The 27012-nt window shown below is 35.6% G+C and overlaps 1 protein-coding gene across 17 annotated transcripts in view; it reads left to right on the forward strand.

The window, feature by feature from the left end:
• The window catches only part of LOC140144513 (muscleblind-like protein 1), a 480574-nt gene extending 453568 nt beyond the window's left edge, over positions 1-27006 (forward strand). For 11 of the 17 annotated variants that reach the window (XM_072166324.1, XM_072166337.1, XM_072166332.1 and 8 more), the window contains 7 exons: positions 5341-5406; positions 9857-10019; positions 10808-10843; positions 13528-13599; positions 15135-15199; positions 18993-19080; positions 19901-20220. In XM_072166324.1, coding sequence (XP_072022425.1) covers positions 5341-5406; positions 9857-10019; positions 10808-10843; positions 13528-13599; positions 15135-15199; positions 18993-19080; positions 19901-20070 — 660 coding nt within the window. In that variant the 3' untranslated portion in view covers positions 20071-20220. Of the gene's footprint in view, positions 1-5340; positions 5407-9856; positions 10020-10807; positions 10844-13527; positions 13600-15134; positions 15200-18992; positions 19081-19900; positions 20221-22511 lie in introns of those variants that run through there. The other 6 variants (XM_072166330.1, XM_072166341.1, XM_072166327.1 and 3 more) reach the window with 5 other exon arrangements.
• The last annotated feature ends 6 nt before the right edge of the window (positions 27007-27012 follow it).

The raw sequence follows: 27012 nt of genomic DNA on the forward strand, positions 1-27012 counted from the left end.
CCGAGATGTTATACTTTTCTTTGTGTATATGTTCCTTGTTTGAACAAATTTTATGTTCCTTGTTTGTTTTGTTTCCCCCAAAACTGTAAAATGATTACTTCCTTTCCAACAACATAGGAGGCTATTCCAGTTGAAAGCCACACACTCCCTACGGAAGAGCTTAATCTTTCACACAGGGAGTGTGAATTTTAAATGAGGTTACCTGAATGGGTGGCTCCATTTGAAATCTATACTCCCTGTGTAGGAGATTAAGGTCATGTCTTCCATAGAGGGTGTAAGGATTTCCAACTGAAATAACCCAATTCAGTGCTTGAATGCAAGACTGTCGTAAGTGCTACTATAAGTGCACTTCCATCCTTTGTACGTTCAAATGACGAATCACCTGTATGAACTTCAAAAATAATTGTGTTTATCAGTTGATATTGTCTCGGAACAGAGTCCTCTGACCAGTGTCTGATAAAAGTTCATCAACAGATTTTTACAAAATCTTTGAATGTATTTAGATGCTGTCATATTTATGTTCCTTGTTTCCTATTGGCTTTAGCCATATAGAGGAAGTAGTTCAGTTCAGTTCAATTCAGGTTTATTGGAAACTGTTTCAGTGTTTGGGAAATAGTAAAATACTGTTGGAAAGTTAGGAAATAATTATTTTACAGTTATAAATGTCACTTTTCTTTAAAAGCCAATAAATAGCCCAATTTCTAGATAGTTTGATAACCTTGAATATATTTATACGCTCATTAAAATGACCACGTCTGATGAACTCATACCCTATCAGTGAGGTCAAAGGTCAGTTGTACAGCAAGAGATATAGAGTACAGCAAGGGGGAGATATAGAGGGCAGAACTGCTTCTCTGGCAGCGAGACTGATTTGGGTCTGTCGGAAAAGTTTTACATGCAATGGATAATTCAATAATCTACACTTTAATACAAGGAAAATCTGTGTAATTCACTTATATTGTGGAGTAAGAGTTTTGATTCCCCCCGTTCACAAAATGGTCATTTCATAAGTGTATAAATGTATTTATGTTGAAGAACTTTGTCATTTGGAGATTGGATTGTAGTACACTCTCAAAAAAGTAACTCAATTTTGATTAAGGAAGGGAACTACTACACCTATTTGGCTATTCCGTTTAAAATCCACACTACCTCTGTGGAAGATTTAGCTAATGTCTTTCACAGAGGGAGTATGAGTTTTGAATTGAATAGACAATTGGATAACTTCCATTTGAAATACTGACTCCAACTGTGGATGATATATGTAACGCCATAATACAAAGGGAGCATGGGTTTCAAAATGATTAACCCAGACCAGTTACATTTGAAAAACGTTCTCCCGCTGTGGAAGATATTTCCAAAATCTTCCATAGGGGTGGTGTGGATTTCAACTGAGATAGCCCATTATGATGAAATTGTACACAAAGCTGAGTATAAAAGCCTAAACCTGATGATTTTCCCAAATCTGAAAAATTTACTTGGCAATAGTCTTTTTTTTGGCATAAGATTTGACTGATTAGAGAAAGCAGTTCCCTTTTTAATCAATATTGAGTACATTTTCTTGAGAGTGTAGACAATTTGCATTGATGTGTACTCATTGTGTAGTTTAGTTGGTGTTGTGATAACCTATTCATGAATTCCCCCAGTATCATTAGTAATAAAAACAATGCATACTGCAGATACGAGCCACCGCAGTGTGTTTTTTTCCTGAAATTACAAGTGACAGAAATTACGCTGTTGTGCACGAGGCGAAATATACGCTAACCCGCAGGAAAACAACCTTGCACTTAGCGTAGAGGGTGATATTAAAAGAATCCATTATGCAATTGAGAAATCTACAGATGAAAAATTGAAACAAATTGTTTCACCAATATGGAATTTCATTAAGCCTAATTGAACTTTATTTCAACAAGATCAGTTCTTTTAGTGTTAAAATTGACAATATCATCTTTTAAGTTGGATGTGAATATAGATCAAAATCATTTCTGTCGCTTCTTTTCAGAAAAATGCACACATTATCATTGTCGTTAGAATCTTAATAATTAATCAGCTCATATACTATGGACCACAACTGCCTCATCCCAATGGCATAGTTCAATAACCTCAATTTAAGGTGCAAAATTTGACCTCAACTTGCAGAGTATGAATTTTTTTACCCAAATTTTCTAAGGTCATTCAATGAATGTACAAATATATTGGGGTTAAAGAACTGTGCCCTGAGAGATGAACATGTTGTGGGTCCTAGTGATACATGTTTAGACATATTTTGCCTTTGGATTCTGGTAGTAGAAATGGAAGATTAGAAATAAACCTGGTGATAGATGTGTATTTATAACATAGGCACTCTCATTTTTCAAGTGCACAGTTCAACCTCCATTTCATAATCAAGGCTCAATGTTTGACCTCAATTTCAGAGTATGAGTTTTTGTGCCCAACATATTCTGAGATCATTCCATGAATACACAAGCATATTGAAGTTCAAGAACTGTGTACTGGTAGATTAGCATGTCAAAGGTCATAGGTGACTCTTCTGTGACTGTTACATTTTTTTTCAATTGGGGTTGTTTCATTGCACTTACCCATTTCTATGTCTGGGAAAGAGGACACCCTAGTAAAATCCCAATTGGTTTGAACAGAAAATACAAATGCCTTTTCTTTTGTAATTATTAAGTTGATTCCCATGATAAGCAAATTTCCAAGGTGTGCAAAATTTCAAAATCGTCCTGCTGATACGCTACCGAAATGTCACCGGGATGTATGTATGGGAAGCGTGCAATTATTTGTAATCTTGAAACTGGAGGGGCCAAAATAAGTATAATTTTCGATAAAACAGACTAAACTTTAGATGAAAATCAGTTTTGTTTTGTTTTTTCAATTTTGTCGGGTATTTCAGCGGTTGGTCACAGTGGTACACCACTACTATTATCATACTATAGTTATAGTGGAAACATTTCAGGGGGTCCGTAAGATGGGTTGGTTAGGAAAATAGCACGGCCAATGATAGTGTAGCATATACACATGGTGTATCATTGTTAACAAATACAAGTTCTGCAACAGGTTTATTTCTATCTTTCTTTCTGCAATATTCGTTTCTGTGCTGAAATAGTATTTGTCACTCGTTCTATGTTTTTGTCAAAAATGTTTACGTCAAAAAATTTCATTCATTTATCGTAGTGAAATTTCATTTTTAATATGTATATTTACATGTCGAGAGTATAATACCGATTGGTTGATTGATTATTAGTTACGTTAATTACATTGTCTATATATTGTAACAGCTTCTTCTCTTGTGCGCATATCAAAACCATATTCGATACAGTCCATTGGTCCGTTAAAGCGGTCCGAAGTCACGTTTGGCCGTCACCTTTGTACTCATGTTCAGTGTGTGTTCTCAAGAACTTTTGTGCCCTTCATGTCACAGCACTGTTACAATTGTAGAAATCATAAATTTTCGTACAAATTTAGAATAAATAGGGTGTAAAAATTGATCCGAAAGTTGCTTTAGGATCAACTGTGAGGGCGCACTGTGTCCCATTGCTTTAGTAGTATATTCATATGAGCAAATTGTGTTGAAAAATTGCATGCATGTACAAAACATCATTTCTTTTCATTTTTGGTTGAACTGTAATCTTAAAACCTGGTTTAGTTGTGACAATAGAGGGAGCTGTTTACAGTTTACTGCTGGCACTGCACTGCTTACAGATTTGTGATTTTACTAAGTGAACATGCAATAGCGCTATTGCTTTTTTTATCCATTATACACCTTTTATTTATATATATATCTATATATTTGCTAATGGCTGAATGGAAAAAAAAACAAACCCTCTTTGCGGCCGATATGATTGATCAATAATCAATGTATTAGCTTTGGAATGATTTGAGCCAATTGTGATTTGTATTTCTTTGTTTAATTGGGGCCAAAGGCCACTCACATTGTTTTATTAAACCAATCAAGCCTGATTGTTAAAGTGCCTTGTTGTGCATACATTAGGCCTATTGCCTTTGTCTCGCTCGTCGGCCGAGCAAGCCGGCCGAAGCGCCCTCACATGGCTTAAAAACATGCACTCCCCCATTCATACGCAGCAGACGCTGATCAAAACCCACCGTACGTTGGCACACCCAAATATATCTCTCAAGCTTGGACTTATGTCCATTTTTGAATTTTATAATTGCACTGTAGCCTTAATTTCTCTCATTTGTGGCAATAAATTGGAATTGCATGACATCATCTTTCTTTTCTTCCTTATTTGGCTATTCTATTACCAAAAATGGTCTTTGTTTTATCAGATTTCAATTAGACTGCTAACAAGTCCTGCATGATAGTGTTTTTTCTAACTGAAAGCAAGCATTGGAGATTAGCGAGAGTGCGAGCGAGCGGGAGAATAATCTGTCTGCACAGTTAGATTTTGAACAATCATTTTCAGGCTTACTAAAAAAATTTATGTGTCCATGTAGTGATCATTGATTAGATTTATTAATTAAAATGCAAACAAAAAATAATAATAATGAAATCTATTAGCGACCATCTTTCTCACTCAGTTCATGTGCATGTTGACTGTTTGTAGTAACATTCTTTAGTTCTATCTCACTGTTTTGGAATTACCATAACAATGGTTGCCATAGTAACTCACTGTCCTATCCACACTATTTTCTAATAGCTGCAGATGATGAAAAATAAAAAAAAAAAAAAATGTCCGCTATAACCATGAAAGAGACCAAAAACGAAGATTACTACCCCCAAACTGGGGGTAGGCTAACAATCTGTGATGATTCTGAGCGTACCCCGAAACTGGGCTAGCGCCCCCAAATAGGGGTACAGGCTATATTGTGATGATCTGTTCTATTGCATGTTCACTTTCCTTTGAAAGAAAAAAAGTTAGATTGATTCTATTAATACTGAGACACTTAAGTTGTAATGTCATATGTTGCTCATGATAATCGCTACATTATACTATACAATCTGACATGCCCCAATCAATCTTTCTTCTGGATGTTTCTTTTAACTATTTTTTCGTCAGAAACGCGTTCTGAGTCGAGATTGACGATAACTCCATATACTACTAGAGGGCATAGTTAATAACACACACTATTTGCGTGATGATTGATTTTTGATTGTTTATATATATTTTAAGTACTGGACAACTATTTTGTATGTTTCTTCTGAATTCATGATTGCATGTACGGTCGTCACTGACTACCACCCTTTTGCTCTTTTTTTTTGTTTTCCACTACCCACAATGCAATGCTGCCTCTGCTTGCTGGTTTATGTTATTGACTCTGCCTGTCCCATTATGCTGCAATCCCATTGGCCAAATTCCATCATGGCTGCTGCATACTAATAAGCTTCCGACCACACCGCCTGAAAACAGCCTGAAGCGTCAAAGGGACCCTGCAGATGACATCCTACTGGTACATGAACTGTCTTCGCTTTGCATTATTCAAATTAGTTATTTGTCAGCCAATCAGTGCCTGTCATATTTGCATATATTCAAATTATCTGTCAAAATCACTATGAATAAGTATTGAAATAATTAGCATGGTGAAGGTGGGGGAGTATTTTTGTAGTGAAATTGGTGATTTGAGCACATCTAGAGCAGCAATGTTGGGGACACTGGCTTTTAGTAGATTATTTTGCTTGTTTATTAAAAGAAATTTATGCAAAAAATATAAATAAATAAACATATTACACCGCTAGTTTACAAATCTGGCATCTTTGTGTTTTGAAACAAGACCAGGTATGATCTAGGTATATGTTGCCATGGTTACTGGGCAGGTGTACTTGTGGCTCTTGAACATGTTTAAAACAAATCTGTCAGTAGTTTACATAGGAAGTTTTGCTTTAAACATGTGCAGGGGCCAATGACACATTCAGGTTTTTCATACCCATGTGTTTGTTGATGGTTTTCAATGCAGGATTACTACTCTTAAGATTAGTTGGTTTGAAAATACGATGGGCTATTCAAGTTGAAATCCATACACCCTTATAGAAGACATGACCTTAATCTTCTACACATATGTGGGAGATTGAGGTCATGTCTTCCACAGGGGGTGTATGGATTTCAACTGGAATAGCCCAATGGCAGAGATAAGGTAAGTGGAGAGAGAGAGAGAGAGACAGAGGGAGAAAGAAAGAAAGGAATTAAAAAAATTAAAACATCATGTATTTCAAATTTGTATGAACCACTACAGATTGGGATTAATATATAGGATGACAAATTTGTGTGAATTTTTCCAGTATGGCACAAAGCAGTACAATGTTGAGGAGATGAACAAAGCTTATCTTTTCAATGGAAAGTCACAGCAGAGCACTTTGTTTGCAATCAGTGGCATAGGGACATGTGCAACCCAATTGAAATGATTTTTTTTTAAATCCCATATAAAATTGCCGAAATATGGCAGGTGCCCCCAATTGGCCTTGGTGCTCCATAAATGAATAACTGCCAATGGAAAAACGGAAGCAAAAATTTCATATAAACATTAGCTCTTATGTGCTGTTTATATGCTGTCAAATCGTCCCAATCTCCACACCATAAGACTTTTAAATCCAGAGAGTTTATGACTACGTTGTGAAAGGAGGCAAAATGACATGGACAACCTACATGGGAGAAAGAATCTGCATTTATGTGCATTGATGCGGTACTTGCATGGTCCACATTGCATCTAAGCATACCATGCCTAGTGGTGAATGCGTAAAAACAACGCTTTCCAATCACAACTTTTACTGCGTCTTGTTTCCCAATGCTTTATGATGAGCTTCCCTAAAGCGTTGTATGATGTATATTTACATTACAGTTTTCAAATGTTGCAAACCTGCACCATTACTGCGTCAAAATTTTGTAGTCATTCAAACATAGCTGACGTTTCCAATTTGGCAACACTGGTACTATTGCCGGCTAAACTTTTGATTGTATGTTCAATGACATGCTACACAAGGCAACATTGAACTGGATTTTAGATGTACCAGATTAATGTTGATTTATTTGCGTCATATAGACACCCCCAAGCAAACTATGCAGGTACGCATTGATTTAGATTATGTATAGTGTTTTGATGCAGATTGATTGTCCCATGTTGATTGCCCTCAAAGGTAAGTTATACTAGACCATGTACTGATATACTCTTGTTTCAAAACACCAAGATCGCCAGAAATTTAGCCATGTGCTATGAAAATCACTTTGTCAGTTAACAATATTATTGTATAAAGGCACTAAAATATGTTAAAAGTAGTTAGCTCAAAATAGTACAAAAATGTATGCAAATACATACCACACATTGTAGCAAATTACACAAGATGTGCAAGGGGCTTTAACGATACTTATCAATTAGTTGAATTCATTTAAAACAAATACTTAAATGTAACAGGCTGGCTGACAATCACAGAGTTTTGTACTAAGACTAGAGAAATAGAATATTTTAACAGCTTTGGATCGATCATTTAAATTTATTAATAGCAAAGTTTTATGTTTAAGTTGATTATTAATGCACTGATATATGTGCTCTAACGTAATAAGTAAAGTATATAATTTAATATAATATGAAAGAGAATACGGGCATAGTGAGTGAAGTTATTAATTGAATGTTGCCAATATTTGGTATATATTACAGGGTATGGTAACTGACTAGAATACCAAAGGTCCTGGCTTCAAATCTTAGTGCAAGTTTCTGTCACTAATTTATTTAGATCTTTGCGAATGAAGAGATTTATACATGTTGGGAATAGACATCAAAAGCGGATTTAAAACTGGTCAACAACACTCCCATTTTTTGACCGAATATTTCAGAGAAACCATTTTTTGTCATCAGTGGTGTAATGCTGTTGGTCGACCGACTGATGATCTTCTAGTGTTTCTAGACATTGACAATTTCAGTGTTTCTAGACATTGTCAATTTCCCTCAAGTCATCGTTTATAGCAGAGCACATCAAGGACACCGGACACCAACCGGATGCTAATATTATAACAAGTCCTTGGCAGAAGACGAGTTATTGCCAAGAAAAGTGAGAGAAATCATAAAAATAAAACAAGGCACCAGTCCAGCCCTCATCACAGATGGGGCAGACAACTTTCCAGAGTATATGATTCTCTATTTGCACTAGAACCACCGAAACACCAGAGGATTATCTGTTGATCGATTAACAGCATTACACCACTGATGACACAGAATGGTTTCTCTTGAAATATTTTGTTCCATAAATGTGAATGTTATTGAGCAGTATTTAAATCTACTTTTGATATTTATATGTTTCAAGCAGGAAGTTCAAATCTGCAGTAAGAATATTGTTTGAAATTCATATTGCAATGTGTGATTGAGCAATATAAAATGCATTTTAAAGCTATTCAATTTTGATTTCGGAACAGTTAGATTTCAGGTTGTGGAGATCTTGTTTTATTGAGACTGTTATCAAAATTAAATCATTGGGCTAAGAACAAGTAAATTGGACTATTCCATTAAAAAGCCACACTCCCCTTGTGGAAGATTTTGGAAATATCTTCCACAGGAGGAGGATGAATTTCAAACGGAATGAACACATTAGGCAGCTCCATTTGTATATCATACACCCTTTGAGAAAGATTCAACTTGAATCTTCCACAGAGGGAGGGTGAATTTCAAATGGAGTTGCATAATGTGTTCATTCCATTTGCAATTCATACTCCCCATGTGAAATATATTTCCAAAATCTTCCACAGGGGTAGTGTGGCTTTTTAATGGAATAGCCCATTTATGTTGAGCAAAAGAAATGGCATACTTGTTATAGCTATATCTCAAAATCAACATAATTTCCCAAAAAGCCAACTTGATTTTCATCGAGTGCATCACATGCTTATGAACAGATTTAACAATTGAAATCAGAGATGCAAATATGGAACAAAATTTGATTGATAATTGATATTAATTACCATAGCGACAGACAATTAATCACTTCATTTATTTATTAAAAGGAAGGGGGGAGGGGGAGTTATTTTACTGAACTGACTGATCGGTCATAACATCATTGATTGAAATTCATTTGAACCAATGGGCACTACTGGCCGAATTATCTGACTCTAAGAACAATTTTGATTGGTTAAAAAGAGGGCTATATCAAATATTGAACCAATCAGAGATATGATAAGAATAGCCAGCTGACACTGAAGAGGATTAAGCTTAATATTGCTAAGAGATTTATAAGCTTGAATTTGATTGGCTACGCAAATGATTCACACATGTAATTAACCAATTGGGGGCTCTGTATCAAGATAGTAGTGCCCATGGGGTTAATAATAATTATCAAGATATATATATTGTAGTTTGAGCCATTTATAATATTGCATTTTAGAAGCTTATCAACTCTACACAATGGGTAATTCCAGTTGAAATCCTTACACCCTCTAGGGGAGACATGATCTTAACCTTTCACACAGGGAGTATGAATTTCAAATGGGGCTACCTGAATGGGTGACTACATTTGAAATCTGCACCCCCTGTGTGGAAGATTAAGGTCATGTTTACCATACGGGGTGTATGTATTCCGACTGGAATAGTCCATTGCCTGATGCTAGCACTATCTGAATATGACACATTCATCGTTTGTCTCAGTAGCATCAAATTTTAACAAACATTTGAGAAAAAAATCACAAATTTTTGGAACTTCATAAGCTAGAATTCCATCTATGTCATTAATTTTTAATCATATGCTGTAATAATGCTATCATAATGAATTGCATCAACAACAGCAAGTTTTGTTTTTCAAATTTTTTAGTACTGATCCACCTAATACTTCACTAGGCTCAAACTCAATAAAGGCGTAAATCTAGGGTGATACAAGCAAAAATGTAGAATGTTTTCTTACAGTGTGCACCCTATATGTTATTATTTACAGTTTCCGGGGTTTGTCCCACCTACTAAGAAGCCACCCGGATCGCTGAATTCACCCACCACAATTCATAACCATCATATTCATAACACACCAGGGATATACCATCAACTTCAAATGCAGCTGTCCAATGCGGCGCATCATCAGCCACAGTATATTCCAAATCCAGGTAAGTAGAGGGCGCTTTAAGTTGTCGTTGAAAGGGTGATGTTTTCCAAATGTTGGTAATGTCACTTGAAATACGCAGCAACAAAATAGAGGACAGAACACAGCATGGTTTTTCTGAGATGAGTCCAAAGAACTTCATCTGAGAAGTCTGTCCAAAGAACTTCATCTGAAAAGGCAGACTTTCACTCTGCCATTATTTGCATGTAGGTCATGTTTGTTAACACACATGCTTTCTTATGTACTAATTATCATTCGATTTTGGCCTTTGCATGATGGTTGAACATGGCAGACATCCAATTTTGTTACCCACAGTCTGTTGTTGAAATGTGTAGCCCTGATTTGTTTAGCACCCACATTTTTCATACTGGTAGTATTACACTCACAAAGAGCCTCTTACACATTAAGTCACCATGTAACTATTCTTAAATTAAATGTAGAGAATGTATTACATGTGTTTGGGAGTGGCGGGTGGGAAAAATTTTGAATCATATCAGACCGACACAAAGCAATTTCACATCAGTAACTATGACAAACAAAGCCTGTATTACAATCTCATTTGGAATTGTTTATTATTAAAAATGTAATTATCCACAAGCACCCACTGAATGTTTTAAACAAATTGTCAATATTTCTTAAGTTTCTAAACTGATAAACCATTACATACAAACTTGACAGTTTTGCAAAACCTAGTGCCAAAGCATTGCAGTACTTTCGACTGAAATCATCAAATTTATTACCCTATTTGCTCACAAAACATTCCATTTTTTTACCCTTTTTTCCTGGTCACAGGTTATCAGAAGATATTAATGGGTGGTCCACCTAACAGTAAGCAAGAGATATAATAATTAGATAGCATACTCAATTTAGCACTGGCTCTGTGCTGTCCAAAACCTAGTACTAGAACTTGCTGGCCACTTCTGGCGCTTCTTGATTGCTATTTGAGGGCTTCGCAATTTGCATACTGAGCCAGTTCTAATTCAAATCTATCATCAGTGGTGTAACTAGAATGACATAAATGTGTGTGGGGGATGTAGTAGCAAGATGGCATGAAATGGGAGTGGTAGGTGGGAAAATAATCCATAAACACTTCTGGTAACTGCCACTTCATTTGAAAGACTCAAAGTTGCGGACTTTGGGCCAATGGGAGTGGGGTGCTAAAAATAATTCCATAAAAACCTGTAGAAACTGCCTCTGGTTGGTTTTGAGATTAAAAGTACATAATAATTTGAAAGGTTCTTTGGGATAAGGGGAATGGTGGGTGTGCAAAAACTCCATAAACACCGGTCTAAATTGCCACTTCATATGAAAGGCTCAAGGGGTAGTTTTGTGCTGGGGGCATAAACAGAAAGTGAAATGGGAGTGGTGGGTGGGAAAAACTAAAGCTCTTCTTTCTGCTCTAGTTATGCCACTGCAATTGCTATTTGTCTACATCAGAGCATAATATCAAAAATATTCATTTTTTATATAATGGCAATGGGCACATCAATTAACAAGTATAGCATAGTTTGCAAGCTTCTTTTGACCAATGAGAGTGGCAAAAAAATACAACTCCTGCTCTGGTTATGCTACTATTATTGCTATTTATCTAAAGGGCATAATGTCAAAAACATGCATTTAAGACACTGAAAATGGGCATGTCCAATAACAATATACAATGTAGTTAGAGGTACCTTACCCCAATGCATTTCCTTTTGAGGACATTTCTTGTTGAGCTCCTTAACCAAAACTGCTTTTCTTAATTGATAGGTTAAAAAGAAATGGTAGTCCAATAAAATTTGCAATTAACACAAAGACTGCATGTCTAATAAGTCTAATTTACAGGGAAAACGTTTGAAATGAACCTTTTTCTCTTCAAATTTTACCGAAATTTTCTTAGACCAAGCAACATAATATTTTTGTGAGTGTACACATGCACACCAACATATCTTGTAGGATCTATGGGAATTTCTTTGATATTAAGCATGTGCTCTGATATGAAACAAAAGGTTAAGGGTCAAGCTTTTAAAGTAAAGTTTTGGAACAAATGTCTCTGTACGGAGGAATTCAGAAATGGGCATTGAATTAGCGATATCAGCATTAAATTTCTAATACATTGTGAGACAGTTTTTGCAAATTTTGGTGTAGGTATATGGTGAATTCTGACCTATCGGGAAATTTGTTTTTTGTGATTACAAAATACTGTTTAAATGTTTTTACTAAAATTTAAAAAAAAAAAAAAATTCTGTAATCTAGCAAATCAATTATTTGAAAATATTCTTAATGATAAATGAATAATTAAATCAGTTTTCCTTACACCGTGGACAGATCAGAGTTCAAAATGTACTAAAACTGTCCCACAATGCATTTTGTGTGTGTGTGGGAAACTCCAGTATCGCTTATTATATTGTATGATATGGCAACATGTCCTTGTTTTGAGAGAACTTTCAAAGCAGGGTGCGAAATTCTGATTCGTCTTTCATCTCTTCTCCAACACATAATATCCTATTATGCTCATATCTGCTACTAGTGCATAGTACTAACAAATTGCGATCAAGCAAAATGTTTCGATCGTCATCAAGTTTATAATAATAAATTTAGGTTCATAATAATGGCACTAATATAATAGCATTTGAGCATGTTAATGTGCGCAAGTGTTGTGACAATGCTTAGCTAGAATTTGTCGCTACTTTATCATCTTCATACTGTCAAATCACAGACAACTAAAAACAAGTCCTTTTGTATTATGATGACTGTAGAGGGCGGCGTTAGTGACCTTTTTGTGGTGCAAAGCACTTCTTGCTATTGTCGCTGCCTGGACTCAGCAAATTGTGCAGTGTGCTTTACGGGTTATGCAGGACAAGGACCGTTTGTAATGATGTGGTATTTGTCATTATGAGGAAAACAAAAAATAATTCCAATACTGTGCTGATTAAAAAAAGTGCACTATGGTGTTGAAAGTTGAGAGTAACGTCATGGTGGATTTTGCAAAAGTGTAGAGGGTTTTGAGCAAATCATCAATACACATAGTTATATACGAACAAGTAAACCTGCTAATTTGTGTCTCAACCCCATTAGCTCAGTTGGTAAAGCGCCAAACTTTGGTATAATTTCATGTTTTCAAAAGCGCTCGATAGTAAGTACATATGCTAACTATCGAGTTTTTACGGTATTATATCAAAAATGGGTGGTTACACAAGATTGGGTGGTTTACTTGTTCGGAAAGAGGAAGCCGCACCAAAGCAGTCCTGGGGTGAACCAAACTTGCCTGGTTATCAAATTAATCAGTGATAAGGTTATATCTGAATTTGACAGGTGCTAATTGATGTTTTAATGTTAATTCAGAGATAACCTGTCACTGATTTGATAACCAGGCAGGTTTGGTTCACCCCTCTGGCGGCTTCAAGTCCTCTTAAAAAAATGACAAACTTGCATCATTTGTAGGATCAAACCACTCATCATCATTTTTCTCGTACCCTTACACCTCCCCTATCCAACTTCCCCAACACCCTTTTTTCTTTGTATTTTCGCAGGTTATACCTGGCCGCAGGGGAAACTTGGTGGCAGCTTTTTATGTCAAGGGGATATGATATCGCCTATAGCCAGTGAGTCCATTTTGTTTCCAATCTCAGAAGGCACAGTTCCATAGTTACCATACTTTGTGTTACCTGAAGTGGTGACCTCAAAAAATTTGGGTACCGTGTATAATACCCTGAATTTTAGAGGTGAACTTCTTGTGGTAACACTTACTAGTATGGTGTGTGGGATTGTGGCTATGGGGATGATGTTACTTCTGGTCATAGTGATCATTTAAAGGGGAAAAAATCACAGAAATCAGACATCATTTTTGATCATCGTTTAGCTACATTGTCTGCTTAATTAGGAGATGTGGTGTCAAATGCTTAGAGTTTATTGCATATTTTGTGTTTTCTTTGTTTGTATTGGGCTGTTCTATTTAAATTCCACACTGCCCCTGTGAAAGATTTTGGAAATATCTTCCACAGGGGGAGTATGAATTTCAAACGGAATGAGCGCATTAGGTAGCTCCATTTGAATTTCATACACCCTCTGAGAAAGATTCAACCTGAATCTTCCCCTGAGAAAGAGTGAGTTTCAAATGGAGCTGCTAATGTGCTCATTCCATTTGAAATTCATATTACCCCTGTGGCAGTTTCCAAAATCTTCCACAGGGGTAGTGTGGAATTTAAATGGAATAGCCCATTGGATTCAAAGTGCAAACTAAAGAATAATAAATTCCAGCTACATCTATGAATAGATAATTAAATTAATATTCCACAAACTAATATTTAATTTATCAGTTGCCCTGGTAATTTAAGTGGTTTAGGTTGAAATATTAAAAAAAACAGAAAAGTTTGACAAAGCTGTGTGTGCATGCCATAACTCTTTCTGCAGTCTTGTATGGAAATAAATATAAAAAAATTGGTGCAAAACAATCTGCCATATCGCTTTGGAATGATAAAAAAGAATTTGAAAAACTAAATAAAAAAATGCAATCATTTTTTGTTTGTGTTATTTTGCACTTAATGACTTTCAATTTTTTTTTTTTTTTTTTTCTGTCACGGCTTGCGTAATAATACAAAGGATTGTGTCGATAATGTGTTATTTACTAACTCGTGTAGTTACTCTAGAATTTGGACGATGTGTTGCAACGCTCTGAGTGCTGTTTTCTCCAGTAAGTTGTTTGAACTTTGACCGCAGAGCCAACATGATAAAAAAAAATTACCAAGCTTCCTTTTTTTTATAATTCAGTATTTCTTGCTTTGTTGAATAAAAAACCAGCCCATTATATGTGCCGGTTAATCGTTGAGTGAGCCGATTATTAGCTCAAGCTAATTTTGTGCCGTCTTTTTTCTCTCTTTTTCCTATTTTGTGTCCGTACAACGCCTGCCTCTGCCTCGTGTGTGTGATAATACAAAATACACACATGCATGCCATGTTGTTGATACCTGCCCGCCGCCGTACGTTGCTGCCAAATATTGTCTGCCGTTGCTTGGCTGTTGATGCTCGCCGCCACCGTTTTGCCGCCGCCACCGGTTTGCAACAACAATTTTTTACCCGGCTGCAATCTATGAATCAATCAATTTGCGGGCCGATTGGCTATCCCATGATGCAACCCTAGTTCCCATGATGCAAACTATGCCTGGCACTCAACCACTCTACACACATCAACTAGTGCCGTCACAGGTACTGTAGTAGTTTCTCCATGCATGCCATTTTTATTATTATTATTATTATTTTTATTAAACTAAATGCTTAATTCAACAGGGTATGTGCTATTCCAGGTGAAGTCTGCACCCCCATGGAAGGCATGACCTAAATCTCCCACAAAGTGGATTTTAAATGGAATCACCGATTTAGATAACCCCATTTGAAATACACACTCCCTGTGTCGGAAGATTAACATCATGTTCTCCATAGGGGGTGTGCAGATATCAACTGGAATAGCCCCATGGGCCAGTATATTAGTTTTTTTGCATGCATTTTGCTGTTGCAAGAAAGCCAGGCAGTTGCAATTTTGCTGTAACATTTTCAGCGGTGTCAAAAAAGTGCCGCAGCGACAAAACATCAAGAAGAAGAGGCCAAACTAATGAGAATGAGTGAAAAATAGCAGCAAAATTTGCAGCAGACTACACAACATTTGTTACAACAGAAAAATCATGCAAAAAAAACCCCCAAAAAACATTGTATCATATGTACTGGCCCTAAGCTTAGAAGGTGTTATTGAGTTTTATGATAATTTGCCCATATCCCACAATTCATAGTGCCGATGCTCAATTACACACCATTCTTGTTTTGCTTTCTGTATAGCAGTATTATAATACAGCAGCACTGGTGCTATGCATTGTGGGGTTGGTAGTTGCAGATGTCCCTTAAATGTTTTAGTTGCATCATGCATAATGGCGATGTGTTTCTGGCGATGCATTTTAAGCAGGATTTGTATAAGCTATACACTTTGGTTTTGCTTGCTTAATTTGCAAAATACATTAATATGTTGATGATCTCTAACATTTAAGGAATTCTGATTTGCAAAATATATGTAAGAATAATGTAAAGTTAAACAATTTTAAACAACATTAATATCCAAGGATACACCAGTAACCAATTTGGGACTTGTTTCGGCAAAATGGTTCACATTTCGGCACATTTTTGCATCTGGAAATTTGGAAAATTCATGTTTCCATATTAGTTAAAAAGAATGAAAGTGTGAAAATGCATTGCAGAGGCTCTTGCCAACTGTAGCTGGTGTGAAGTGGGAAAAGTTGCAGTTTGTAAACTTGCTATAGTACAAGACCATTAGTGGCATGAAACGATCCCATCAGACTAAGTCCGCAATTTCGAAATTGAGATTTAGGCACAAATTTGGCACAAGAATACAATAGCAACATAAGAAAATAAAAATGAAACATAAAATATTTTATAACTTTATTACCATGTATGCCAAAGAGTTGGAATTATGTAATATTTTGGTAATATCTCCCAAAAGGGGGAGTATGAATTTCAAATGGAATGGACATATTTGGCAGCTCCATTTGAATTTCATATTCCCTATAAGAAAGATTAAACCTGAATCTTCCACAGGGAGTTTTAAATGGAGCTGCCTGATGTGTTTATTCCATTTGGAATTCATACTCCCCCTGTGGAAGATATTTCCAACATCTTCCACAGGGTTAAGAGTAGATTTTAAATGGAAAAGCCCATACCCAGCAAACACAAAACATTTGACCTAGAACGTTTATATGTTGGATTATATAAATTTAAAAAGTATAAAACGTTCTGATAATATTCAGAAAACATTTTTTGAAAAGTATAAAAATGTTTTGAAAACATTCAGAAAACACTTTTTGAAAACTTATGCAAAAAGTGTAGACAAACTATTTTTCAGAATGTATGCCCCAAAGTATTTTACAATAACATATTGACTTGTTATTGTTTTTGTTTTTTTCATATAAAACGTTTTAAAAATGTTTTTATGACTTTTATAATGTGTTGTTAAATCATTTTCACCAAAACCAGAAAGTGTTTATAACATGTTAATAACACTTTAAAAACATATTTGTGTTTGCTGGGTAGGTACTGAGCAAGTTAAAAGCTCAATTCAAAATTCTCAGCTTCAAAAGATGGGATCAGACCATGTCATCTATTATTGGGCTGTTCCATTTAAAGTCCACACTACCCCTGTGGAAGATTTTAGAAATATCTTCCACAGGGGGAGTATGAATTTCAAATGGAATGAACACATAGTAGCTCTATTTGAAACTCACCCTCCCTCTGTAGAAGATTCCGGTTGAATCTTTCTCAGAGGGTGTATGAAATTTAAATGGAGCTGCCTAATGTGTTCATACCATTTTTATACTCCCCCTGTGGAAGATATTTCCAAAATCTTCCACAGGGGTAGTGTGGATTTTAAATGGATTATCCCATTGCGAATGTTAATCCCAATTTGTTGATAGTTTTAGGCCAACTTACTTGCAAACGTGAATCCATTACGGTGGCGCTATGTATTTTGACAGCAAGCTATCTTTAAAGGCTTAACTTACTGCTTGTTGCTTTCATTACGAAAACACATTATGTTTTTCAACTTTCGTTTCTTTTATGTGAAAGTTCTATGCAGTAGAACTTTGCTTTATATTCATGCATAAGGCTATTGAAGTTGAAATTCATACACCCCTTATAGACAACATGGCCTTAATCTTCCACATCGTACAAATTTCATGTCATGTCTTACATAGGGGTGTATGGAATTCAAGTGAAATAGCCTGTTTTATTTCCTGTCCCTAAGTAAGTAATAAAAATACTGAGAAACAAAATTATGAAATCATACGTCTGGGCGAAGTGGGATATAAAATCATATTTTTGGTGTAAGGATTTCAAATAGAAGATGTAGATCTGAATTCTATAGATATCACATTATGCTGAGTCCATTTGTTTCACTCGTACCTGTTGGATTCACTTGTTTGAAAAGAGCAGCAGGTCTTTATCCCTGTTCTTTGATATATATGGTTCAATGCAGAGGTACCGTGTGAACGTACTAGTGCAGTGCAATATATTCAAAAATTGTTTAAACCTATTGCTATGGTGGTTAATCCTCTTACATCATCACATCTGTACTGTGAATATACATGTAGAAATATGTGCCTACTGCACTCATCCAAGTGCCAAAATGGTTATTTCAGTCATTACCGTAACCACTCGGGTATAAGCCCACCTTCGCCTATTTTTCAAACCATTCTGAGAATAAGGGTACACACAGGTATAAGCCAAGTGGTAATTTTGGCTTAGTTCTCAAATCATATCAATGCTTTTCTTTCACATTCTAGAACAAATATAAAAACATATCAGTTAAAAATTAACATTCCATACATAAAAAAATGATATAGATGATAGAAATTGCTGGTACTTTGGGCATATTCAAATGGGGAAGATTGTTCTTATTTTTAAATTAAACTATTAGCCCCTCCCTGGTTATAAGCCCACCCCCATTTTTGAAGTGAAATTGCCCATCTAGGAGGGTGGGCTTATACCCGAGTGGTTACGGTAATATTCGATTGTAATATCGTAGAACTCCATCTACAAGCATATAATGCCTTTAAATAAGTGTTTTTGTGACGATAGAGACGAAAAGCAGACAACTTCCTGAAAAACATTTTTTGGCGTTTGAGCAATTATATTACTGATACAGATGGCTGTACAAACAGCATTATTGTAAGTACAATCTATTGTAATGTTCTTTTGGATTGTGTCTGCCTTTCGTCAAAAAAAAAAAAAAACACTCATTTTAATAGAGGCATATGTGCTTGTAAACTTGGACTTAACTGTATATAGAAATAAACACAATATAATGATAATTCTGTTAATTTTGCATGCAAGACTTACAAGTTAATTCCTTCCAATGAACCATTGCTTGACTAATGTAACAATCCGTATTGTCTCGGATGAAATGATACTGAGTTGCCAGTCTTATTGCTTTCAATTTCAGCAGTCAGCAGATACCATTCCCGTATGTCGTGATTTCAAATCTGGAAGCTGTAAGCGACCTAACTGCAAATATGCACATGTAACAGAAGGTAAGCCTCATTAAACAGGTTTAACACAAACTTAACTAGGTTTAGACCTTGAGTTGCTTCCCTTAACCAGGTTTAAATGTCTTGGTAAACTACACTTCGAAGTAGTGACAGGTGTAAGATGTACTTTTAACTAAGGTTAACTTGGTATATTTTTTATTAAACAGGTTAAGCTGACCCAGAAATACATGCTTAACTAGGGTTTTACATGTAGTTAAGTAGAGATTATTTAGAGTTGCTTCCCTTTGATAGGTGTAAGTTGGTTTATAATATAATCTACCAGGGTAAACTTGGTTAAAGTAATGTTTTAATAACAAGTAAATGTAACTTGGGATTAACCTTATTTTTGCAGATATTTAAAACTGCATTTTAATTTGCTTTAAAGTAAGCATGACTTAGATAAATTTGAGTTAAACTTCATTTAGTATAAGTTTACTTAAGTTTGCAATTTTGATATCCCTGCAGATACAGAGAATGTAAAATTACAATAATAAGGAATTTTGTAATTCTCAGGAATTTGTTTAATTAAAGAACAAATTTCACTCTTTGACCCAACTTTTAGCAATGATTAAGCAATTTGCCTTTATGAAGTTAGCCATTAAAAATATAAAGTCTTGATTTCTGTTTGATAAATTTGCTACCCAATTCATACCAGTCAACATATTATAATTTAAATAAGCCCCAGTTTATCAAAATCTGTACAATTTGTTATAAAGTAATGTGTTCATTTCTTCATCCTAACTAACCATAATTCATATGTACATTCCTTTACCTTACGATTTACCCAACCGAATTGCGCCCTCACTCACTCACACTTCAACAGACTACGTGGAAATTATAGATGGGAAAGTGACGCTATGTCGGTACGCTGCACAGAGCAGGTGTACACGTCCTAAGTGTAAATTCTACCATCCACCTACATCGAGTATGCCTTTGATGCCATCCACCGTCCCTTTAGGATCAATGCCGACGCCCGTCGTCACGTCGGTATAGGCTTCTGTGAAGCGACACGTAACGCCCCACCGGTCGTTTAGCTTGGGAGACCATTCCAAAGACAACGTAGTAAAACAAAAAAAAAATTGAAAGGCATTTTGTCTTAGTATATGATATTCTTTAAAAAGAAAAAAAAAGGAAAAAAAAAAAAGTGCCACTGTTCATGTGTTCACATCTCTATAAAGTGCAATGTTTTGTGTGATTTAATATGGTGCCAAGACCAAAAACTTATTAAGCAAATTGCTTGGACTGAACAGAGAGGCTGGGCCAACTATTCTTGTTGTGTTGTTTGTAAAAAAAAGCCTAATATTTCAATAGACAAATACTCTTTAAGATGTATTTGTGATATGTAATAACTAACTTAACATCATATATATACCACTGGTCGCTCAATGCTAGGCATTTCTTGGCCCACAATGTCGACAGGTTTGTTTTGAGTCGTTGAACTACTGTGTGTACATTTTAACAAAAGGGTAGTTTATATTTTAAGTTCATGGGCTTATATTATATGATTAGGAAGAGAAAGTATTTTGTTAATGATAATTTGAACCACAAAAGTGGTCCTTTTTTGTACTGTACTTTTTTGTTTTCTTATTTTGAAAGAAGAAAAAAAAATAGAACTATATATTATGTTTTAACAATGCAGCTGAAAGCTGTTTATATACCAAAACTGCCATTTTTTGTCCCAAAGCTGGATTTTCCTGATTTCATGAATGAATTAGAAAGTAATGAAATTAGTTGTTTAAAACAAAAAAAGCTTTGCAAAATCCAGGTGGAAGAATCCATATTTTGTATATAATTATGACAAGAAATTGTGATTTATTTCTGTCATTTGTGCCAAAAAATACTTCTTTGTGTGTTGATGTGTGCAGCTGATGAAGCAGGGTACGTAGAGGGCCCACTCGTGTACATAGAGGGCGCTCCTATACTTCCACTATTAAGTACAGTTAGTCTTATTGATTAAGACTGACCCCGTCTGAAGGATACCGAAGAATTTGGTAGAATGTCAAGAAAATCTAGAAATGGAAATAAATTTGGATTACAGCCATGCTTCTATTGTATTGGCTATTATTTGCTTATATATGACACTAATCTAGCAAAGACAATGACGTGACTCGTTAACAATCTAAAAGAATCAGAAGTCATAACATTTGTTTATAACAAAATTACCAATTCATGAGCAGCCAAAAAAAGTTACGTAACAGACGGGGCAGTCAAGTTTTATCTTAAAAATGTAGCCAAGAATCATCATCCCCAGAAGGCTAAAGACTGACAGGGGAATGTGTGGAGTTATAAAGATGAGTTGAACTTAGTCTCCCTGGATGTTGCAATGCTTGATGGGTGACCTCATAGTGGGTCATTTTTTGTTTGTTTCACACATAGCATGTATACCTCCAAACTGGTTAACCTCTTAAATGGTGCTTTGTTTTTCTTAATTTTTAAAAAGAATTACTTCTTACCTTACTTTTTACTGAGCTTCCCAAGATTATTATAATACTATTTTGAAAACAATTATCACAAATCGTCCACAATATTCATCTTATTAGAATGCTTGCTTTGCATTCAGTTTCACTTGATCAGGGAGTTATGAAAGTTTTGTTTTTTTGGTAGAGTAGAATGTTAATTTTTTTTCCATTTTTATTTTAAAATTGCCACCATGATGCAAACTGCAAAGAGGTCAAATGCTGAAATCTATATCCACCACGGGCTGGCCATGTTGCTGGGAATGAATGCATGACGCAAGCTTTTTACTTCCCAATTTGGTGATTTGTCTAAAAAAAAAAAAAACTACTCTGTTGGTTGCTTGTGTCAAATAAGAGAAACAAATAACAAAGATACAAACAAACAGGAGGAAATAATTTACAAACAAACAAACAGGAGGAAACAATTTACAAACACCAGAGGAAACAATTTACAAACAAACAACCAGGAGGAAACAATTTACAAACAAACAAACAGGAGGAAATGATTTACAAACAAGCAAACAGGAGGAAACAATTTACAAACAAACAAACAGGAGGAAACAATTTACAAACAATCAAACAAAACTTTTTACAACAGAGGCAAGATAAGAGCACACTCGAAGGGGAAAAAATGACAGAAAAAAGAAAGACTTGTATAACAGAATATAATGCACAATAAAAAACCCAAAGTATCAAAGGTAAAACAAACAATATTATAGTGAAGGAAAACAAACCAACCAATGGCCACCTTTTAAGAGGCTTTTCTGTATTGAGACCAACAGGGTAGTAGTATGTTAAAATAGCTATTTTGTATGTTTGTATGCATTTTAACCCGATTCCCTTTATATTGGTGGCGCTAATGTCTTTTCTCCCCCCTATTTCTACTTGTGTATCTTACAAAACAAATCACTACTTGCACTGTTTTTTATGAATATTATCTTTGATTGTGTTGCTTGTCACCCGATATACTTTTTTCAGACCAGCTTGAGGTCATAGATGGGAAAGTGACGATGTGCCGTGATGCTGCTAAAGGCAAATGTGCACGTGCCAACTGCAAATACTACCACACTCCTTCCTCAAGCTCGCCTACGCCAACGCCAGCCACAACCATGTAGAGCTCAGTCTCAACCCCTAGCCTGCCTGCCTGTATGCCGCCTGTGCTCGCGCGCTGCCTGCTTGGTGGCGCTCGGCTCAGTTTTGCCTGCCGCTACTCAGTACAGTGCTACCCAGTCTGCTCTCAAGCTACAGCAGAATTTTTTTACTATAGCTCATCACCATGCTATATTTTGCAAGTTTTTACCAACTTATAAAATGACAAGAGCCAATTTGCTAGTTTTTTTTTTAATTGTTTACCCACATTTTGCTACTAGCTCTGACATAGATTGTTTTGTCACTTGTTTACAAATACCTTTAGTGTGTATAAGATGCTTGATTGTATATGTCTGCATAAATAGGGACCCTGGTGTTGTCTTTTTCTTTAAATAATCATTCATAAAAAGACGTAACATTATTTAATCAGCAGGGGCAAAATGTGAAGGTTTAACACAAGTTTTTTTCTGACGTTTAGGCTGCCTGAAATGCCCTGGAATTTGTTTTTTTTTTGCTTTATATACAATGCTGCTTGCCCTTGCTGAACACAGCTGGTATGCAGCTTTTAAATCAGGTGTTAGCCGTGCTGTTGTATGTACAGGGTGCTACAAAAAATATCTGTAGATGATATCAACGCTATTATTATTACTGTGGCTGTCATATCCGCCTGCTTGCCTGGCCTACTGGCTAATTTCTACATGTAGTAGTGGTTTATTGATTGATTTAGCATGCAAAAAAAATCCCTGTATTGACGCTATTATTATACATGCTTGGTATCACCAGGAATCAAATAGGCAGTCATTTTGCATGATGTGTGCGTGTGTGATCAACTCCAAAGCAGGGACTAACCCGGTGTGCCATCACGTCTACCTACTCCCTCTGTTTTTTATGTCAGAAGATCTCTGAATCTTTATCTATCGGAATCAGGTTGACTGACACAGTGTGATGCATCTAAAATAGTGTGTTGTAAGTCTCTGCTTACTGTTTTCTATCACCTTTACTACTTGTCATGCATGTCGCTGCCTTTTTGGTTTCCTACGTAGAAATTGGGTAACCGTAAAGATTTATGCCTGCATATTCCCCCATCATCCAAATGAAATTAAGAAATTTAAAACAGAATCCTTGGAAAATGACATAATTCTCCCGTAAACCAAAAGTGCTTTATATTTGGAACTACATGAACAAGATGTGTATATTTTTTTAATGGGCATCCAAGAGTTGGCGACTCTTATTCATTAAAAAAAAATTAAGCATTGACCATTTACTGCTTGCAGTTTTAATCAAAAACTAATAACAATATATTTGTTTGTTTGAGTCTGCCGAATTCGGAAACCCGCACTTGTCGAGCCTGCTGAATTCGGAACCCACATCTGTTGATACCCTGTTTCTTGTTGTATTGGTTCTGATAAAGCTTTTGGTTTTCTTTTGATTTATGACATTTTCAATCTGTATTGTGGCTACTGGGGGCAGTCAGTGGCGGCACCCAAATTTTTTTTGGGGGGGCAATTGGCGGAGACAGACCCCCCCCTATCGCCGCCACTGGGGGCAGTGACTTGTAATTGAGTGTCTCTTAGCATTGCACTAAATACGTAATTGTCTACATGTTTCTTGTGTGAACAGATTTTTGCCTATCAAATCAAACAAATAGACTAAATATTAGTCTATTTATAAATGTGTACTTAAATATTATAATCTTTGTAAATATATACTATCAAAAAAAACGACCATACTATTTTAGATTATGGTTTTTGTTTTTATTTCAATACGTCTAGTAAACAATTCAAAAAGCAGTAGCTATAGCATAATAGAATGTTAAATTGTTGTCCAGAGTTTTTGCAACCATGGCAACAAAATTATACCGATTCACATATTTTGTGACTTTTGATTGTAATAACGGAAATTACACCACTATCTGAAAAAAATTATTCCCCAGAAAGTAGAATATATTTGGTAGACGTTATATGACCGTACCATACCGTACACAGAATTTATTAAGTAGTATGTTAGTGTTTTATAGACCGTTTGTGTAGTGATCTTGTTGTTCGGTAAATCAGACATGCCTGGGTCTAAAATGCACTGGAATCAAGTTTTACATTTTAGATGAATTCATATAAAACAGGCTGTTTTAGTAGTCGCAGCATAGATTCAAAATCCGGCATCATGTTATAGAGAAATTTACCTACTTTTTGATCACAAAATTTCATTTTTTTTTGCACCAATCTTGTCCACCAAATGAATTGTCCAGCCATTTCGCTGGTTTTGTTTTTAAAACAAAAATTTGCTCAATGTAGACAATTGGGAATGACTGATTTACCGAAAAAGCAAGAGTCGTGGTAAGGTTCTACAATATGGTACATCACACGTGTGTCACACGCCCTCTACCGATTATTTGAGGACAGTGACACAAAGCTCGGCAACGACTACAGAGAATGAGTGTATCCAATTATAGAATCGTACCCACTTTAAAGTAGAAGGTCGGCTTAGAAATGGTGATTGTTTGGCTGGCTGGATCTTGCTGTGACTAATATGATTACCATCTGTGACTGCATTGTCTTTTTAAAGACATTTCTTGTTACTCTTACAAAACAGGAAAATACTTGCATTACCATTTTAACCGCATTGTCTTTTTCTACACAGTTCTTGTTATTATTTTTACCCCCCTGGACACTACTGATCATCTAACAGCATTTCTGATTGGTTGATAACTTGAAATGCTCATTTCAATTGCCAATTATCACTGGCTTTAAACTATTTATGGTCAAACTTTCATTTGCAGATGATCTTATTAATACCCTCCTTGATTGGTTCAAAGCTGGACACGATATTCATGTTGACCAATCAGCAGGTAGTTCTCATGGGTTAAGGGATCTAGTGGTCACTCAGTCACTGACAGATCACAACTTCCAATACATTTAATATTGGATCTTTTAAAGTCCCAATATGCCCATTATGTGGTCAGAAGTTCGAAACATGGCCAAGAACTTAATGTTCTACAAGAGTTAACAAGACAGTGTAGTTCAAAATCGCCATTAATTCCAAAAGTGATTTAATATTTTGCCAGTTTTGGTAAGTTTTTGAAATATTGATTTTAAGAGCGCTGGATTCCTCTTTGTCTATCTCACACAAAGAAGGCAAAATTCATTAACCCCACAGTGTTCATGTAGTCATAATGACCTTGCAGAGATAGGGGATCAAAACCTCATACCTTTCAACCTAATGTCAACTAACTGTAATATTTCAGTAGGTTACTGAACTGTGTATTAAGAATGAGATTAGTACACATCATCTCTGCTGGCAAGGGTCATTGATCAATATGTGTGTGTGCACAGTCATGGAAGAACCTTGCCCCTTGGGTACCAAAAACTCATACTTGTCAACACAAGGTCGAGTTGTAAGTACTCACTGGTAACTGTAGGCTGTTAAACTATGACACAGGGATTGAGGCTGTTACGGTGAGAGGTCATCATATTTGTCACAGTCAGAAATGCCAGTCACAGCTGACTTTAGCGTATTGTATTTTAAGACAATCTTATTCTAAAATGTGATCTACCAAAGATGGTTTTAAACAAAAATGTGTTAATGCTCAAAACGAGATTCTATAGGCAAACCTGTTATATGCTAAAAATTTAGCGCAGTCATACATGCCTGTTATTGCACACAATAAAAAAAAATGCACCAATTAAACAAATTGCTGAATGGAAATTGTGCCATGCTCCAAAGAATAGGTAGAGAAAAAGAAAAAAAAGGCCACATGTTTGTCAAAAAAAAAAAGCATTGCTGCACAATAATATTTTCTTATTGACCGTAGAAGTGCAAAGGTAACCATTTGTAGTAGTGGTTACAGTTAAGTGTAATTAGGAATAAGTCGATATAAAACACCTATTGCCGTCTCCCCATAAACATTTAAAAAGCCACGGTAAATTGGTAATGTAATTATCATTTTACAATTTTAGAATTCTGAGTGGCTTCATATCAAATTATATTTTGGACATTTGCAGCAACAATACTGACATTTAATTGATTTCTTAAAAATGTTAAGAAAACACATTTTTGGACACAATGATTATACTGTTTGGCAATTTTAACTAATTCTGACATACACAACCAGCTAAGACCAAGTGAGGATTCAGATGTTGAAATACAGACTGCAACATAATTAGGGTACCAGTTATTTTCACCCCTGTTAAACAAACAGTTATAGCATACTTAGGACCAGCTGCCAATAGCTGCATCTTTTAGCTCGGAATTAAAACCTTATTTATTGAAATCGGTCAAGAAATGAGGACACAATGAATCAAAATCCCAAGGAAGATGTAAATTCAAAAGTTGCTGTTACTCCATTGCTCTATTGATTAATTGTACAATCGTTTTTCGAACAAGTGCAGTAGCG

This window comes from Amphiura filiformis, unplaced genomic scaffold (assembly GCF_039555335.1).
Source record: "Amphiura filiformis unplaced genomic scaffold, Afil_fr2py scaffold_60, whole genome shotgun sequence".
NCBI classification, from domain to species: domain Eukaryota; kingdom Metazoa; phylum Echinodermata; class Ophiuroidea; order Amphilepidida; family Amphiuridae; genus Amphiura; species Amphiura filiformis.